The 18165-nt window shown below is 44.2% G+C and overlaps 1 protein-coding gene across 1 annotated transcript; it reads left to right on the forward strand.

The window, feature by feature from the left end:
• Positions 1 to 7281: 7281 nt before the first annotated feature.
• VAT1 (vesicle amine transport 1) lies at positions 7282 to 15402 on the forward strand. The gene is made up of 6 exons (XM_078880994.1): positions 7282 to 8082; positions 9725 to 9932; positions 11905 to 12075; positions 12198 to 12287; positions 13238 to 13479; positions 14142 to 15402. Exons 1-6 carry the CDS (start codon positions 7603 to 7605, stop codon positions 14424 to 14426), a joined length of 1476 nt encoding a protein of 491 aa, XP_078737120.1. The 5' UTR covers positions 7282 to 7602; the 3' UTR covers positions 14427 to 15402.
• Positions 15403 to 18165: the final 2763 nt, after the last annotated feature.

Consider the following 18165-nt stretch of genomic DNA (forward strand, 5'->3'; position numbering starts at 1 on the left):
AGTATATATACAAATACTGTGTTCTTGGAATTTCTCTCACTTGATACAGCTATCGTGCTGTGACGGTTCCACCTGAAGACGGAAGCTTGTGTTGCCTCCGAAACGTCGTGATTTTTATTTTATTTTTTACGTTACTTTTATTAATTTTATTTTTTTTCCTACGTGACTTTACCGAAAAAAACTAAGAATATGAATCCTTGCAGTCACGAAAGCTTCAAATCTAGAAGGAAAAGCAATTCTCCACTTCTGGAGCAAACGAACTGGGCCCCCTCTCGTGAGCATGGTCAGCGCTCCCTCTGGCGTTTGCAGAGGGGAGCGAACTCTGTCAACATCATTCTTCTTCTTGGTTCTTTCGGTAAAGTCACGTAGAAGGGAAGTAATAAAATAATAAAAATAAAACATAATAAAATAATTCTCACGACGTTTCGGCCACAACGCAAGCAGCCGTCGTGAGAATTATTTTATTATGTTTTATTTTTTATTATTTTATTACTTCCCTTCTACGTGACTTTACCGAAAGAACCAAGAAGATGAATCCCTGCAGTCACGAAAGCTTTAAATCGAAATTTAACATCATTCTTGATTTGAAGCTTTCGTGACTGTAGGAATCCCATACTGTTTGGTTCCTTCGGTAAAGTCACGCGGGTAGAAACAGAACAAAATAAATCACGACGTTTCGAACGCAACACAAGCGCCCGTCTTCAGGTGAAAATCGCGATAGCCGCGATGTCTGCTGCCTTGTGAAGAGAAGTTGTTACCAGCAAGAGTTTATCTAAGTTTTTGAGAACAAAGGTATAGCCGAAGTAGTGTCAATGGGGTATTATAGTGTGAAGGTAATAAATAGCGTGGCATGTTAAAGGAAATCAATTTAGATTAGCATGTTGGGTTATAAGCAATATCGCTTTCTTCCTCTTCAACCGTGATGATGGGTACAAACTGAGTAATCATTGGAAAGATGTTATTAACCATGCAAAAAACATTTAACTACACATTTTTGGACCATCTTATTTGACAGGTACTATTCTACTTCACCGAGTGTTAACATCCCCAGCGTTTAACAGTACTCTCTTGTTTTTGTATTTGGGTTGTCACCAACACTGGGTTAAACAACATGCGCAGTGTCGTTCTCTTCTAGCATGTGTCCTTTAGCATGTGCACCTTCAGCATGTGCACCTTTAGCATGTGTCCTTTAGCATGTGCACCTTTAGCATGTGCACCTTTAGCATGTGCACTTTTAGCATGTGCACCTTTAGCATGTGCACTTTTAGCATGTGCACCTTCAGCATGTGCACCTTCAGCATGTGCACCTTCAGCATGTGCACCTTTAGCATGTGCACCTTTAGCATGTGCACTTTTAGCATGTGCACCTTTAGCATGTGCACCTTTAGCATGTGCACTTTTAGCATGTGCACCTTCAGCATGTGCACCTTCAGCATGTGCACCTTTAGCATGTGCACCTTCAGCATGTGCACCTTTAGCATGTGTCCTTTAGCATGTGCACCTTCAGCATGTGCACCTGTTGTTCTTTTTAGCCCCGCCCCCCCCCCAATACGTTCCATTCATTGGCTACCACACTCAAATAAGCTCCTCCCCCCTCCTACCCCCCTTAACTTGTATTTAAGAACTTGCATCTTGGAATTTTTTGCCTCACTTGATACAGTAAATCTAGCTGTGACGGTCCCCACCTTGATGACGGAGACTTGTGTTGCCTCCGAAACGTCGTGATTTATTATTTTATTTTATTTCTATTATTACTTTTATTAATTTTAATTAAATTTTTTACCTACGTGACTTTACCGAAAAAACCTAAGAGTGTGAATCCTTGCAGTCACTGAAGCTTCAAATCTAGAATCGCTTTCTTCATCACCAGTTTGCTGACACGAGGGCCTCCTGCTAGAGAGCGATTTAGAGAGTCACCCTCTCTATGCGGGGTGTTTGGTCTACTCTTCCGCACTGGTCAGACGTTTTGCGAGAGGTGGGAGTGGCCGCATTTTACCCCACAATTCGCGACCGACTAAACGACGAATTGTGGCGATCGCATTCATCTTTGCCGAGTAGACGCAAGGCTGGGATGGGGTTTTTTTTTGTTTAAATAAAACGTGCCCATTGTTTCAACCGAATTGGCGGGATCTGAATTGCAAGTCCAGTGCTGTAAATGATGACACCTCAACAGCACCCCCCCCACTCTCTACGTGTGTAATCTCTGTGCGTACGTTGAAATGTATTTGTCGCACCGTGCGTAAGCCAACCCGTGGCAAGTCACTGACACGGGTCGTCCCACACACCCACCCACACCACCATACGCCTCCAGTTCAGAGGCAGACTTCGGTGTGGGCTGGGAAACTTCTCACGTTATCCGCGACAGAATGCCATTGGTGCCACATTGTCATCGTTTCCTTCCTCCTGCCGGGATCCCAGGAAGCCAGTGATGGGGACGCGTGGCCTCCACGAGGCCTTGTTTGTGTGCATCGTTTTCCCCACGGACTTTTACTCCCAGGTTACTACGGCTACCCTGTTCTAGATTTGAAGCTTTCGTGACTGCAAGGATTCATATTATTAGGTTTTTTCGGTAAAGTCACGTAGGTAAAACATTAAAATTAATAAAAGTAAAATAAAATAAAAAATCATGATTTTTTATTTTATTTTAAATCATGATTTTTTTATTTTATTTTAAAATAAAAATCATGATTTTTATTTTATTTTACTTTATTAATTTTAATGTTTTACCTACGTGACTTTACCGAAAAACCTAAGAATAGGCTACCCTGTTATAGACGGAGGCAAGAGGTTAAAGGGGGTACAGGGGTCGGCACCGCCCGGGCGTGGTTTGTGTGACATTGTTTGTGTATGTTGGGACTTCTTTCGCGACCGTACGTAGCCAGCCGTGCCTAAAGGGAGGTGGTGAAGTATGGTCAAATATGACCCACACGGAGCGGGGTAGGTCCTCATCCAGCAGTGGATCTTTTTTTTTAAATCGCTGTAACACGTAGGCCTGTTGAGACAAGTCAATTTAGGGGGCGTTTATTTTCTTTTAACCAGCTCCGAACTCAACAAGACCAGGATGTATATTCTTGGTTCTTTCGGTAAAGTCACGTAGAAGGGAAACACATTTTCTTGCTGTGGTTTTCACACCTGATGACGATTGCTTGTGTTGCAGTCGAATCGTCGTGAGAATTGTATTGTTTAATATTTTTATTATTTTATTATTATTTCCCTTCTACGTGGCTTTACCAAAAGAACCAAGAATATGAATCCCTGCAGTCACGAAAGCTTTATATCGAGATCAGGATGGTCTCATTTGCAAGAGTGGCCTGGTTTGAAGCCAATAGAAAAAACCGACTGTCACGTGCGATAGCTGGTACAGTCCTGGTGACTGTGCAGTTTGTTGTCAGATTGTTAAGGTTGAGAAAGAATGTCAACATGGGGTTAGTGTATTTAAGGGGTGGGACGAGTACCGGTTGGATATTCGAGTTATATGGTTACAGGGTTAAAGGTGGGATTCGCTTTTGGGGTGGCTTAATGTGCTGTTTGCCCTTCGTCTCCATGACAACTCATGGATCCTTTCAGTTTTTTGTCAGTGTATCTGGCTCGTAGAGTTTATAGCGCCACCTAGCAGGACTAAGTTGCCTGTGCAGCAAGTCGAATTGGTCCTCTTCTTAGGTTTTTTCGGTAAAGTCACGTAGAAAGTAAAATAAAATAAAAACAAAAATCACGACGTTTCGGAGGCAACACAAGTCTCCGTCATCAGGTGGGACCGTCACAGCCAGATTAGCTGTACCGTCACAGCCAGATTAGCTGTATCAGCTAATCTGGCTGTGACGGTCCCACCTGATGACGGAGACTTGTGTTGCCTCCGAAACGTCGTGATTTTTGTTTTTATTTTATTTTACTTTCTACGTGACTTTACCGAAAAAACCTAAGAAGATGATTCCTTGCAGTCACGAAAGCTTCAAATCTAGAATCGAATCGGTCCATCAAGCAAGACAACACCATCATCATCGTCGTCGTCATCATCATCATCACATAGCGAGGATGTTTGTGTGCGTATCCTCCCGCTTCGTTCTTTACAAGGGGGAGGTTACAACTTTGGGAGGCCGCTCATTTTAAACCCCAGCAAATGAAGTTATCCGCTTCGGGGGGCTTGCACTCTTCTTCTTGAGCGCTGCCTAACGGCGTGTGCGACTTCACGATGATATTGGTCCCGGTCTAGCACGGCGTGTAGAGTTTGTGCTGCTGTTGTTAATTGTGGCCATGTTTTGATGTTACTGAGCCATGTCGTTTTTGGCCGTCCTGGTCGTTTTTTCCCTTCGATTTTTCCTTCCAGGATTTGCTTTAATAGCTGGTATTTGTGGTCGTTTCGGGCAATGTGGCCTAGGTAGTAACACTTCCTGCTAATGGTGGTCTTCAGCAGTTGCCTGTCAGTGCCCATATCTTGCAGAACTTGTGTATTGGTGGTTTTGGCTGTCCATGGGATTTTCAGCATTCTTCGATACAGCCACATCTCGAAAGCTTCGAGCCTTTTTGTTGATGTTGTTGTTAGTGTCCACGTCTCAACTCCGTACAGCAAAATTGACCAGATGTAGCATTTCAGTGTGCGCTACAGTGAGCCAATACTGCAAGATCACCACTCACTGCACTTCAACAGATTTCCATTGCCCAGCGCAGGGGCGTCTCAAGTGCTCGGCGAGAGCGAACGAGGCGAACATTTGGCCTGACGCCCACACACAAGTGACATTGCAACAATCGAGTTACGTACAGTGTTCATCACAGCACTTTCTTTATTTTTTTTTCTCCCCGAGCCCCACCAAAGGTCTTGCTTACGGATGATTTGCGACGATTCATTATTCCGAGTACGTGCGGTTCAGCGAACCTATACTTGCTGTACTGTCAATGCGTCATTGTGGGGGTGGAGGAAAAACATTTGAAGGCGTTGTTGATGTGCAATGCACACTGAAGCGGCGAGTGTTGTTGTTGTTGAGTGGGTGGAATGGATTTTTTTCTCTCTCTCCAGATCACGAGGTTAGGGGTGTCTGCATCCCTTGTTCGGTTCTCAACAGTGCCAAGACCTGGGCAACCCGACATTATTTGTGCAGATTTTCCGTGCAAACTTGAACTCAACGTGTCTCTGTGACACGATTAAATCACCACACACGCGATTACGACAGCCCAGTTATGGGAATGTGCAATTTTAGAGCCGCAGCCGAACTATTACACCTGCAATGGATACCAATTAAACATCCATGCGGAATTGCGAGCACTGATTAAACACGTGCACGAAGGGATTGATCATCTTCGACCTGTGCAAAATTTATTCGTGACGGAGCGTGGGGGACTCCAGTGTAAACGGAGCAGAGTAAACGAGAGAATGACGGGAATGTCCAACGAGACAACACAAACGAGACGGTGCAAATGCGACGAGTCACAAGAATGGAAATGCAACAAACGAGGCACAGTCGTAAAGAGGGGAAAGCGCACGACCCAACCGGGACAGGCCACGTGGTGTCGACAGTACAGCAAACGAGACAGCACAGAGAGGAATAAGGGGCAGTCCATAAATGACGTCACGCACCTAGGGGGGTGGGGGGGTCAGACATTTGTGACGATGTGTGACGAGGGGGGAGGGAGTTTGAGAAATGTGACGTCACATAAAAAAGCGCAACTTTAAATAAATATAGACAACACGTTCTACTTAATTAAATAGACTTTTTAATAAATGTTTTCTCCTACAACATCAGAGTGCAGCGCCACATTAAATACGCACTACAATGACAATAGTTTAAAGCGATTTGAAGCATGTTTTTTTGGGGGGGGGGGGGGGGCAGAGCTTTGTGACGTCATATTTGAGGGGGGGTCTGACTTTTTGTGACGCCGTGTGACGATAGGGGGGGGGGGTCTAAAATCGTTCAAAATCGCGTGACGTCATTTATGGACGGCCCCTAATACACGTTAGACATAACAGGCGAGATACACAGTCCAAACTAAACAGCATAAACGAGACGGGCAATACAAAGAGAGAGACAGCACAGGCAGGACAGTGCACACCAAGTATGGATGAGATAGTCAACAGACAGTACAAAGCAAGGCAGTACTGTACCTCCGATTAGCACGGTTGTCTACGTACGGCGCGAAAGAAGTCCAACATAAATTTTGATTTGAAGCTTTCGTGACTGCAGGGATTCATACTCTTAGGTGTTCTCGGTAAAGTCACGTAGGTAAAACATACTAAAAATAAAATGAAAATAAATCAATTAAATCACGCGATAATTTTATTGTTTTACACTTTTTTTTATTATTTTATTGTTTCCCTTCTACGTGACTTTACCGAAAGAACCAAGAATATAAGTCCAACATACACAGAATACCGTACAAACTGGCAATACGAACGAGACGCACGTAATCGGGATCCGTAATCGATTCGTTATGGATGCGTGACATCGATTGTAATCGCAGGGGGTGGGGTGGGGTGGGGGATAATTGAGTGGCGTTGCTTGCTAACAATGGTGCCCCATTCCGCGTTACTAATCACCACGCACACTTTTTTTTTCAAGATTTGAAGCTTTCGTGACTGCAAGCATTCATACTCTTAAGATTTTTTCGGTAAAGTCACGTGGGTAAAAAAATTATAAAAATAAAATAATAATAAATGGAAATACCTGAATTATTATTATTATTTTATTATTATTTTTTCACCCCACACACCTTAGGCCGACACCTGCCCCCCCTCCCCACCGCCCTTGCTAATCAGCTGACAAGACCCACCCCGCCCGTCTCTGCGCTAATTATATGCTACTGCTGCTGCTTCCACGCGGTTTGTCGCACTCAGCCCTTGGCAACCTTCTTCTCCCACGCTGCCCCTGCACTTGCACCATCTCTCTTTCCCATCGCATCACATCTTCCTCCCTCTTCATCTCGTTCCTTCCACTTGCATTGCTGCTGCTGCGGCTAATTAGCTTGCTGCTGATGCTGCAGCGCGCGTTGCCACGGCGACCGCGCAGCTCAATTAGCGCCGAGGCCGCAGCAGCCAATGGGAGTGGGCGTCGAGGGCGCGGTCTCCACCCCCCCCCCCACCCCCCTCCCCCCTCCCCTCGACAATCATCGTCACCGGTGTATTGCGTAACAAGTTGTGCGTGGCCACGTGCATTACGGCGAGGGGCGATTGCGAAGTGTAATTGTGATCGTCAACCGGCCAAAGGCGAATTGTAATTTACGGCCGTGGGGGGAGGGAGGGTGGTGGGGGGGAGGGTGGCGGGGGGCGGGGCGTGCAAGCCGGATGGGGGCGGGGCCAAGCCGCTTCCCCCGCGGATAAAAGCGGCTCCGCCCACCGGCAAAGAGCGACTCGACTCAGCTTCTGACTGGGATCGTTCAGGTTTCTCTCCGCGGCTCGCTCTCCCTTCTTCCTCGCCGAGGAATCTTCCGGCTGCTCCAGAGAACCCACGCAGACAGACGGTTACTGTCGAGGGACCTCTCCAGACTTTTTGAACGACAACCAAAACCCACGCTTCCATTTGGAGGGAGACGTCTTTATACTCGCGGGCTTCTCCTGTGCAATCACCCAGATTATATTCCTCTCTTCGGGCAGCGGCAGCAGCAGCAGCGGTGATAATGAGCGCAGAAGGCGGCGATCAGCCCGCCGTGGCCGAAGAGGCGACGGCCCCTGGTGGTGATCAATCCGAGGCGGGGGGGCAGCAGCCACAGCAGCAGCCACAGCCAGAAGCTTCGGAGCAAAAGGTCGAAACTCAACAAGAAGAGACTCCCGGCAAAGAAGACGAGCAGCAGCAGCCCCCCAGCAAGGAAGAGCCGACTCCCACCAAGGAAGATGCGCAGCCCGGGGAGCAGTACAAAGCCGTGGTGCTGACGGGTTTCGGCGGCTACGACAAGCTGAGGGTGGAGCGGCGCACGGGGGCCATGGTGCCCGCGGCCGGGGAGGTGAGAATTCGGGTCCACGCGTGTGGCCTCAACTTCGCCGAGCTCATGGCTCGCCAGGGCCTCTACGACTGCCTTCCCAAGAAGCCGCCAGTCGTGCTTGGCATGGAGTGCGCTGGGGAGATCGACGCCGTGGGCGAAGGGGTCGAAGACCGAAACGTGAGTTGTGTTTGTGTGGTGGTTTTTGTGGTGTGGATGTGGGCCCTGTAGTAGCTTCGTGGTGGGATTGTCGTTGTGGGTAAAGGTGTGGCGGATTTATTGGACCGATTTTTTTTTTTGCGTACCGCAGTGGGACGTGCAACGCAGGGGGAGGCCTCTTGTATGTGTTTTTTTTTAAGATTAGGGGCAGGGTGAACCTTGGTGGAGGGCCATGGCTTGATGCTGGTAATTGGTCAACTTTGTCCGTATGGTCAGGGCCGAGGAAATGGATGCGATTTTACTGGCGGTATAATGGGTGTCTCTGCGTAATTAGATAGATATCCATCGTTTTCATTGTGGCATGTCTACCTAATTTGCCCTTGCATTTTGCATACGAACTAGCAAGTCTGGCTAAACGTGACCACCAGCCGTTCCATAATGCCTTCAATTGCCGAAACGAAGCTATACTGTATACCAATCGAGATGTAACCCCTGAGACTGTCCTACACCGCCACCAGTTGCATTTTAAATGGGGTGGTCAGTCCATTTTTGTTACAGCACCCAGGCCTTTATCACCAGGTAAGGGCTTTTTTTTGCCAGGGAATCATTCCTAACGGTCGGCTAGACTTAATTTTTTATCGAGGCTTTCAGAAATTAAGCGGCCTATTGCAATGCATTTCATAATTGCATTTGAAGATTGAGCTTCGGAATTGCGTGTTTTAATAGCATCGCACAATGTACGCGTGCCTTTGCACGACCATATTTTAAATATACCTATTTTAATCCAGGACTTTTTATTTTAAATCCATGTCCTCACGTCTGAGGCCCGCTTAAAGGCATGGCGTGGCTGCAGAATGTCTCTGGCTCGTCTGCCGAAAACCCCCAGTTAATAAAAAATTGTCGAAAAATCTAAATGCTTTTTTTTAGCCGTAACATTTTCAGTTAATTTAGCACACGTATCTTTGTATTCGCAACAACATTGACCCAATATGCATTTGAAAAAAAATGACCGTTACAAAAAATGGGTTTAAAAAAAAAATGTATGCGTCGTGCAGAGAATGCGTGATGGGGGGGAGGGGGGCTACTCGGGCGTGGCACGCTGGGGGGTGTGGGCTGCTCATGTGCTCTGTTGCAGCACGGCCTCTTCTCCCATTGTCTGCCGTGTGGTGGTGCTTTGATAATATTGTCCATGCTTCATATTTTTAAAGTGCCATACATCCAACCCTAGGTTTATTTAGGGGGGGATGGGGTTACTATTCTATTACCGTTTTAATGTCGTGACTAGATTGTTTTAGAATTTTATTTTTTTTAAACGGTGATGTTTAATGCTGTGTAATTGGTGGTGAATTTGTTTTTATCAGGAACTTGATGCTAATATTTGCAAGCTTGCAGCAACCCTATTAGGGGGGGGGATTGAAACGCAAAGTTCCCTCAACGTCACTTTTTTTTAAAGGGCCCTTTTTTTTTATAAATCGACATGCAATGTTGAACATTGCCAAGATGCGAGTCCAGAAAATACATCCATGCGGTGTGCATTGTGTACAGCTGGGTGCAATGCCTTATTGCGGTTGCCATTTTAGGCTAGGTGTACTTATTTGTTAAAGGTGATTATGTGCAGTTTTGTTAAATTTTCACGTGCCACTTTTAACCTGTTTTTTTACAGGTGGGAGACCGTGTGTTGGTGGTGAACCGTGGTGGGCTATGGCAGAGCCTTGTTTGTGTGGCAGCTACCAAGACCTTTATCATGCCAGATGAAATGAGCTTTGAAGAGGGAGCAGCAATTCCTGTCAACTACATAACAGCATACATGATGCTCTTTGATTTTGCCAACTTGAGAGAGGGCAAGAGTGTACTCCTCCACATGGCTGCAGGTATTGTACAATAGTGGTGAACTGCTTTTTTGAATGGACTGGTCGTGTGCTAAACTGAACGATTGACTCCATGGTGCAAAGGCTTCAAATGCAGATGCAATTTTGGATTATCTTGGCTGAGGTTGTGGGGTTTTTGAAGTGCTGTTGGGCCAGTGGAGCGTGCCTTTAGCACGGTGGTTACTGTTCCCATAAAACGCATAGTAGATAAAAGCCATATGCGTTTTCACCTTTACATCTCTGCTGGTCTAATTGCACATCTTACAAAAAGCAACGTTGCATTTAAGTGTATAGAGCCTGACAATTGCTGTTGTGGTCAAACAAACGTGGAAAATAGCATTTAGTACTGGATAATGGACATCCATTTGGATGCATTTTAAATGGTAAGTGCGCATGTAATGGATGCTGGCTTCCCCATGATTCTTTTAAAATTATTCATTTGTTTTCTTGGTTCTTTCGGTGAAGGGAAGTAATAAAATAATAAAAATAAAACATAATAAAATAATTCTCACGACGTTTCGGCTACAACGCAAGCGGCCGTCTTCAGGTGAAGAATGCGACACTACCAAGCTAGGAGTTTATATATAAGCTGGGTTGGAGGTGGAAGAGCGCCTTAATAGGCGCTCTTCTTATTTTTATTATTTTATTACTTCCCTTCTACGTGACTTTACCGAAAGAACCAAAAAGATGAATCCCTGCAGTCACGAAAGCTTTAAATCGAAATTTATTCATTTGTAGTCTATTCCCAAATTTGTACTTCATTGCCCTAAAGTATAACACTGATTTACATATGCCGTCAGGTTTATAAATTATGTATCTAATGCTAATCTCTACCTGTGGTGTGAAGATCCTAATCTTTCAATCCTTTCATTGTTACATGGATTAACTGAAACGAAATCCAGTTGGCATATTTGAGCTGCGGTTTTTTACTGAAGCCAAATGTTTCAAGTGGTGACTTAATGAGCTGCATTGATGTAACAAGTGTTTTTATCGTTTAGGTTGGCCCTAATTTGTGGCTACAAGTAATGGCCCTGATATGGGACCATAATTTTAAGCATTTCTGAAATTATTGGCTTCCTTGCCTTAATATTAATTCGGTGACCTGTGCAGTTTTGAGTTTAAAGCCCTGTGGTGCAATTTGACTTATTATTTGTTTCTTTCGGTTAAGTCACGTCTAAAGATAAAATATTAAATTAAATAATAGAATACGACGTTTCGATTGCAACACAAGCAATCATCATCAGGTATAATGAAATAGCGACATAAAATCTAACCAGAAAACTATAGACAGACATATTAGCAGACAGATATCACCAAGATACATAGCGAGAGCAACACAGGTAACAGAGGGGTGATCGTCTCTGTGTGGTGGCCTTAAATAGACAGAGGGGGGGGCGGAGGCAGAGAGAGGGAGGAGGGTTGGAGGAGGTTATCTTTAGACGTGACTTAACCGAAAGAAACAAATAATAATTCCTGCAGTCACGAAAGTTCTAAAATTAAGATTGCAATTTGACTTATCAATATTTCTTGCTTTTCGAAATGGGTCCTTTACACAGCTTTTATAATAAAACAAACTGCTTTATGAAAACTTCCCCATGCTGTTTTGGTCATGAAGGTTGTTTACTCTTCAACATGAGAGGCTAGGAACTCCTTTACATCTTGAGTTTTTTTTTTCCTGGTGGACCAAAGCTAGTTAACAAGCGTTTGCCATTTTATAACATTGGTATTTTAATTTAAAGAATGCATTAAAAGTCCAGTTCTCATTAGTCTGCATTATATTTAACTTCTAATGGCCTTTGTGTTTAAGCAAAGTATGCACAAGTTCAAAGCCTAACCTTTGAAACTGGTGCATCCAATTGCAACACTTGAGATTATTTTTAGATGTAGAATATATTGCTATAACTCCCTTGCATGTAAGGTTTTCCTTTTTGAAATGGCACTTCATCTCAACCTCTGCCTTTTATCTCCATGGTAGGTGGTGTTGGCATTGCAGCCACCCAGCTTTGCAAGACTGTTCCCAACGTGACACTCTTTGGAACCGCTTCAGCTTGCAAGCACGACATTATCAGAGAGCAGGGTGTCACGCACCCGATTGATTATCGCTCCCTCGACTATGTTGTTGAAGTTCGCAAAATTTCACCAAAAGGTAAGCTAACTTCATCATGGTCCTTCCCAAATTTGCCTTGTGCGCCAGTGCAGTTTATTTTTTATCGGTGTTGACAACTTGAGCATGTTCATGACGCCTAATTTTGACATCCTTTTTTAAAGGCGTTGATATTGTACTGGATCCGCTGGGAGGAAGTGACAATGCCAAGAATTATAACCTGCTGAAGCCTATGGGCAAGATGGTGATTTATGGTAAGGAATCCTCACTGGAATGTGTGGCTTGGTAGTGTTTTTGAAGTTAACCATTGAGTGCTGCCTTTAGCAGAACTTTGGCTTGCCTAAAATGCATTGGCTGTGAGTTGAATAACCATTCAACAAACGTTCCACTCGTTGCCTTCCTATGGGGCCCAGACCATGCACAAACAGGAAGCGTGAGGTTGAACTGACAAGCTTGCCAAATGGCCGCTCCAACTTTTTTTGGTCTGGATGCCACCCCGGCAATTCCGGCCTTGCTTCCTCCTCTGGCTCATGGAGCAAAGTTTTTATGTTTGGGTTATTTAATGGCCTTCCTGAAATTATTCCACCACTTGTTTTCAAACTGGTTTGGTTAAGCAATAATAATTTACAATTCGGTCACCCCCAACGGATTAAAAACATCCCAGTTTTGATATTGTAACGTTGGAATGTAGCAAGTGACATGCTATTTGATAACCTATTTAACCTGAATACATTTTTATTGCAATATTTACTCACCAACTTTGCTTTTACTGACGTGCGTTTTTATTAAACCCAATTTTATAGCTTTGCTTGCAGGATAATAAACTAGTTACACTTCTAGTAGCTAGCTAAAATATTCTTAAGTGTTTATACCACTATTTAATCAGTTTGAAAATTGGTATATTCGTTTTTGGCCTTTTCCAACTTGTCAAGTGGCTTCCTAGTCCTGTGGTATTTGCTTGCCTATACCGGAAACAACACACACTTTCCAAAGTAAGACTTGCACCCAGTGGTAATGTTCCTGCTGTTTTGTCCACCTTCCCAATTTTACGTGGGTTGTTGCAATGTGCTTTTGTCATTGTTCAACTTGAAACACTTTATTGGTGTGCATGCAAAGCTTATTGCAGCTGTGCAGGCTTGTTACAACTTTAATTTCGCAACTGTTTTAAAGATGCTTAACATTCCCTTAACCACCCAATCCCCAGGTGCAGCAAATTTTTCTACTGGCGAAAAGACAAGCGTCTTTTCTCTGGCCAAGAACTGGCTACGCTCCTTCAACGTCAGCGCGATGCAATTACTGCGCTCAAACCGTGCAGTGAGCGGTTACCACCTGGGCTACCTGGATGAGGAAGTGGAATTGGTGCGCTCGGTGGTGAACAGTCTTCTTGACCTTTACCGCCAGGGTCACATCAAACCACGCATCGACTCTACTTGGGCTTTTGAGAAGGTCAGATTTATTTTGGATCCGCTACGCAGTTGCGTACGGCTACATGGTGCAAAAAACGTGGCTTGTATTTGGGCAAAAAAACAATGAGGGGCATATCAGTTTGCTAGGTCATGAATCGTTACATTCCAATTGGCTACCAGAAAAACAATCCGAATGCAACATGGCTGCTATGATGCCATTTTTGTATAACTTTGCGTGGGAATGTCCGACACCTAAAGTCTCCAACTTATCTTGTGGCTGCAAGGTAATTGACATCGAATCTTGCTTGAAACAATTCTTAGCCAACAGGAAACGTGTCCAATTGTGAAGCAGCTTGATATCTGACCCCTCAATGTTTCAATAGCTAATAGTTGAACCGCCTTTTATCTAACGTGGCTTACTGATTGTAGGTAAAGGATAGTGCTTTGTCATTCCAGCCATTGTAGAGGTAACTGCAATTTTTTTAAAGTGCCCAAGTAATTGACCAAAAATCCTTTTGCTGGGGATTTCTTTTATTTTCTGAAACCTTTTAAAATGTGAGTTTTATTCCATGCATTTTGACGGTACTCGAGTTAAACTCCAAATTTATTCAACTAGTGGGTTAGTTGGCACCGTAACAACCTTCAGTTTCCCTTTTGAAACCTACTTTATGCATAACCCTGCATGCAACTGCTTCCCTGCAGGTGGGTGATGCGATGAGGCAAATGCATGAGCGCAAGAACATTGGGAAAGTTATTTTGGTGCCAGAGAAGGATGAACCAGAGGAGGAGCCTGAGAAGGAAGAGCCCAAGAAAGATGGCTCCAAGAAAGAAGGGTCCAAGAAGGATGGGTCCAAGAAGGAAGGGTCCAAGAAAGATGATTCTAAGAAAGATGGATCCAAGAAGAATGATACCAAAAAGGAAGGGGCCAAGAAAGATGATGCAAAGGAGGCTGAATCTAAGAAGGAAGAAGAGCTTGAGGATAAATAAGGCGCTGCATCATGTGCAGAGTGGGTTGGTTTTTTCCTCTCGCACTCCCCCATGCCCCCCTTCATTTGTCCCTGATGTGGACCAAATTTATGCCTCTGTGAAAAATGCAGGTTGTCAGACTACCAGTGTTTGTGAAAAAGGCATAGGAGTAGTGTTTGGGATTGTTTACAGTATTTGCTCAATGGCTTGCTTTCTCCTTGACCTGTAGATGTAAGACTAGTTGTTGTTGATGCATTTCATGTTTATAGGATGTGTTTAACCCCCCAAGATGCAGACATGTTTTATATAATACATTGCACTTGTAATCCTGAACCTGTTTCTAAAAATATCAATTTCAACCAAAATATTGTATTGAAGCTTTATGATGCACTTCATCTCAAATGTGGCATTAGCAGCCCACGACCTTAAAGTGCACCAATCTAACAATGTGAAATTCCCTTGGTGCTGAGACTTGGAGGTAGAGGAAACCCCCCCCCCCCCACCTTTTTGCCTGGTGGTGCATTTCTCTGCTGCCCCGTAGAGACACGTTTGTCGCCCAGGTAGCCTTTGCCAGTAATGGTGCAAAAACTGGCTTTTCTTAACATTTGGATTGCCTTGGATTTTGTACTCTCTTAACATATCCCGCGTAAAGGATCTAAATGAAGTCGTGGTGAAAATGTGACATCTTTAATGTAAAAAAGAGCCTGAGCATTCCTACCTAAATTGTGCTTATTTTTTGGAGAGGGGTGGGGGGGTCTATGCATGTGCCAAACGAGGAATTGGATATTCTAGACCAGTATTGCAATCTTACATCTAATACATCTTTGCCTTACTGACCAGGACCAGTGATGTGCATTTAATTGCCTTAGTCTTTGTGTTGCACTTAATAAATTGCCTTGTGTGTTTGCATAGTGATGTTTCCCGTGGTTTTTGGTATCTGACGTGACCATGTGCATTCCCAATAATTCGTTATTGTGGTTACAAATAAAGTTTCATGAAATTAAGCTGCTTGTGGTGTAATTCTCGCGGGTAACTTCAGCCAGCACATTCGTGAAATGGTATAGCCCCCTTAAGGTGGCTCCATGACCCAGAGCACTAGACTAATCCAATATGCGTTGAAAATAAGGCGTCCTTTTAAAGCTGTCGATACAATAGCTCTGCATGGTGGGCGAGGTTAACGCAATGGCAAGATGCCCATAAACTTGAACCGTATCTGCTCAAACTGGCATGTGAGAATGCAATTTCTAACCCTCGAATATAAAATGGGACTTCAATACATATGGATGAGAAACTAGCTTGGCTTTCCCATTTTAAATGCGTTTTTTTTTGCCTTGCATATCTAACACTGCTTAGCCTCAAGCAGACTTTGACAATGCCAAATGCACTTTGCCAACCCAGTAACTTGGGTAAACAGTACCTTTTTTTCAATCTTAAAAACTAAAGCCTGCATTCTGGTTTGGACTAATGCAAATTGTAATGTACATCCAATGGTGCTTATGTAAGTGACGGGAATGATTCAAGAGCCGAATGGCTCACAGGGCTATACCTAATAAATGAACTTGAATCGAGTTGCTAAAATACTTCGTGTACAAACTGCATTGCCCATATATGAAGAGGTGGGCATACGTTGTCAAGCCACGCTGAAGGTTCCAGTCGCACCTTAACAGGTGCCTGAATGCAAGGACTAAAATGTGGCAAAACCACAGCATTGAACAAGCTGGGCTTGGCCCTTATTGCTGCTCCACTTTGTCTCGTGTTGCGCCATGGTTTTAAGATGCTTCATGTTAAGCATTTAATGTCGTAAGAAGCTTTGGACTACAACCAGCGTATAACATTGCATCGTGTTTGCCATTCCAAAAGTGCAATGGCTACAGTATCGTGTTTATATGCAATGTCTAGTCATGTAAGTTGCATAATTTCGGACGGCCAATGGGGAAGTATTGGAGGAATACTATAGTGAATAAGTCTGTTTTAACACGTAGGCTTTTGACCAATGTCCATAATAGTTTGTTGGGTTTGATCACGTAAATGTGTTTTAAAACCAGACGGCCAACTAAGGTTTGTCACATGCCAATTCGTCACGGATTGTAAATGTTGTGGCTTGGCTCTCCAACACACCGGTGTGCTGTGCTCGTGACGAATTGGCACGTTCTGTTGTGACAACCCTTACTAGTTGGCTGTCGGGTGGTAGCGGGTTTTAACGGCACTTCCACGATCTAACCCAAACAACCTCTAGTGAATAAGTGTTATTAACTCAAGGGAGTGAGAAAATAGTGCTCCCTGTTAAGTGTTTTTTTTTAAATAAACCCTTTAGGTATTGGAAGTTCATTATGGGTATTGGAAATCTTTTTTGGTGGCTCATTCTTGCGACAAAGGGCAATTTGCCAAACAAAAACCATAACTGATATCCTTGAAGTTGTTTGAACTTCAAGGAAAGTGCATACATTATCAGAGTTATGCTTTTTGTTTGCATTATGACTGCAGGTATTGTGGTCAATGCAAACATGACTCCTTGTAAAAAAGGTGTCGGTTTTGTTGCCAGATAAAAGGGTAAAAAACCAATTATCATATTTTTTACTGCCAAATGAGGTTCCAATGGTGTAAGATTTGTTTCATTTTGGTAGTTCAGGCTGTGCAGTACCATTTCTAGAGGCATTCATCCAGTACGATACCCAGCCAGCAGGAAGGTAGAGAGGATGGAAACAGTTTATCATTACCTTACACTGCTAAAATGGGTATTTCCACTCTAAGAAAGTAACCACAGGACTTCAGTTTTCCTTTTATTCAAAAATGCAACATTAAACATTGTCGCTAAACAGCTTGGTGATACAGGCCTAGATAACACCGTGTAACAATTTTTTTTTGTCCCTGGGTAGTGTTTTTCCTAATTGCTTATGCCTCAAAAGTATAGAAAATGGCTATTTCCCACAAACTTTGCTTTTGTGACCAGGACAGTGATATTTAGAAATTTACCTATTTTCAATGAGAATGTGTGCATGTGTCATTCCTCTCTCAGAGTCCTTGTCACAAAAGCAAAGTTTGTGGGGAATGGCCATTTTCTATACTTTTTAGGCATAAGCAATTAAAATAAACTCCTTTTAAAAAAAAAGTTTTTTTAAACGGTTTTATTAACAATTTCGTTTAACTCGCGGTCGAGAAGTACATCAATGGCACCTGAGACACACGACGCCTGCTTTGTGCGAGCCGATTCCACAGTTTAGGGACCGTGACCTACACAAAAATATATAATTAATAAGCCGTCCATACTAACATTGTAATTGCTTGAAAGAAGCCAATTGATGAATTTGTAGTGACTTTTAGCGTCAGTGTACACACACGTGACGTCACTATGCGGGTTAGCGTCACTACCACGCCGGTCTACACACATGACGTCATCCCGTCTGGGGGCGGGAATGACGTCAGGGCCGGTTCAGGGGATCTGCAGGCCGTGGGTGAGGGCCACTGGGTTGAGGGCGTGGCACTCGAAGTGAACCTGGCTGAACACGTGACCGGATCAAGGTGGGGGCCAGGGGCCACCTTGGGGGCCACGTGGACAGCCGAGGAGCTTCTCGAGAGTTCTCGAAGGTGGGCGTGGCCAGGGTGTGGCTCGGACCCACCGAGGCGCATATAAGGGGCCTCCTCACAGTGTTCGAGGCTGCTCGTGTCAAGAAAGAAGACTCCTCGTGAAGAAGAGTCAAGCCTCAAGTCAGCGTGACCAGCAAGTAGCCCTCCTGGCTTGGTCACGCGAGTTGTATGCGAG

Source organism: Lampetra fluviatilis, chromosome 1, assembly GCF_964198595.1.
Source record: "Lampetra fluviatilis chromosome 1, kcLamFluv1.1, whole genome shotgun sequence".
NCBI classification, from domain to species: Eukaryota; Metazoa; Chordata; class Hyperoartia; order Petromyzontiformes; family Petromyzontidae; genus Lampetra; species Lampetra fluviatilis.

Bases quoted from the DNA above. Each gene is read 5' to 3' on its own strand.
- VAT1 (XM_078880994.1), top strand. From the start codon at position 7,603: ATGAGCGCAGAAGGCGGCGATCAGCCCGCCGTGGCCGAAGAGGCGACG. The intron at 9,933-11,904 runs GTATTGTACAAT...TCTCCATGGTAG, and splicing joins ACTCCTCCACATGGCTGCAG to GTGGTGTTGGCATTGCAGCC. The intron at 12,076-12,197 runs GTAAGCTAACTT...CCTTTTTTAAAG, and splicing joins TCGCAAAATTTCACCAAAAG to GCGTTGATATTGTACTGGAT.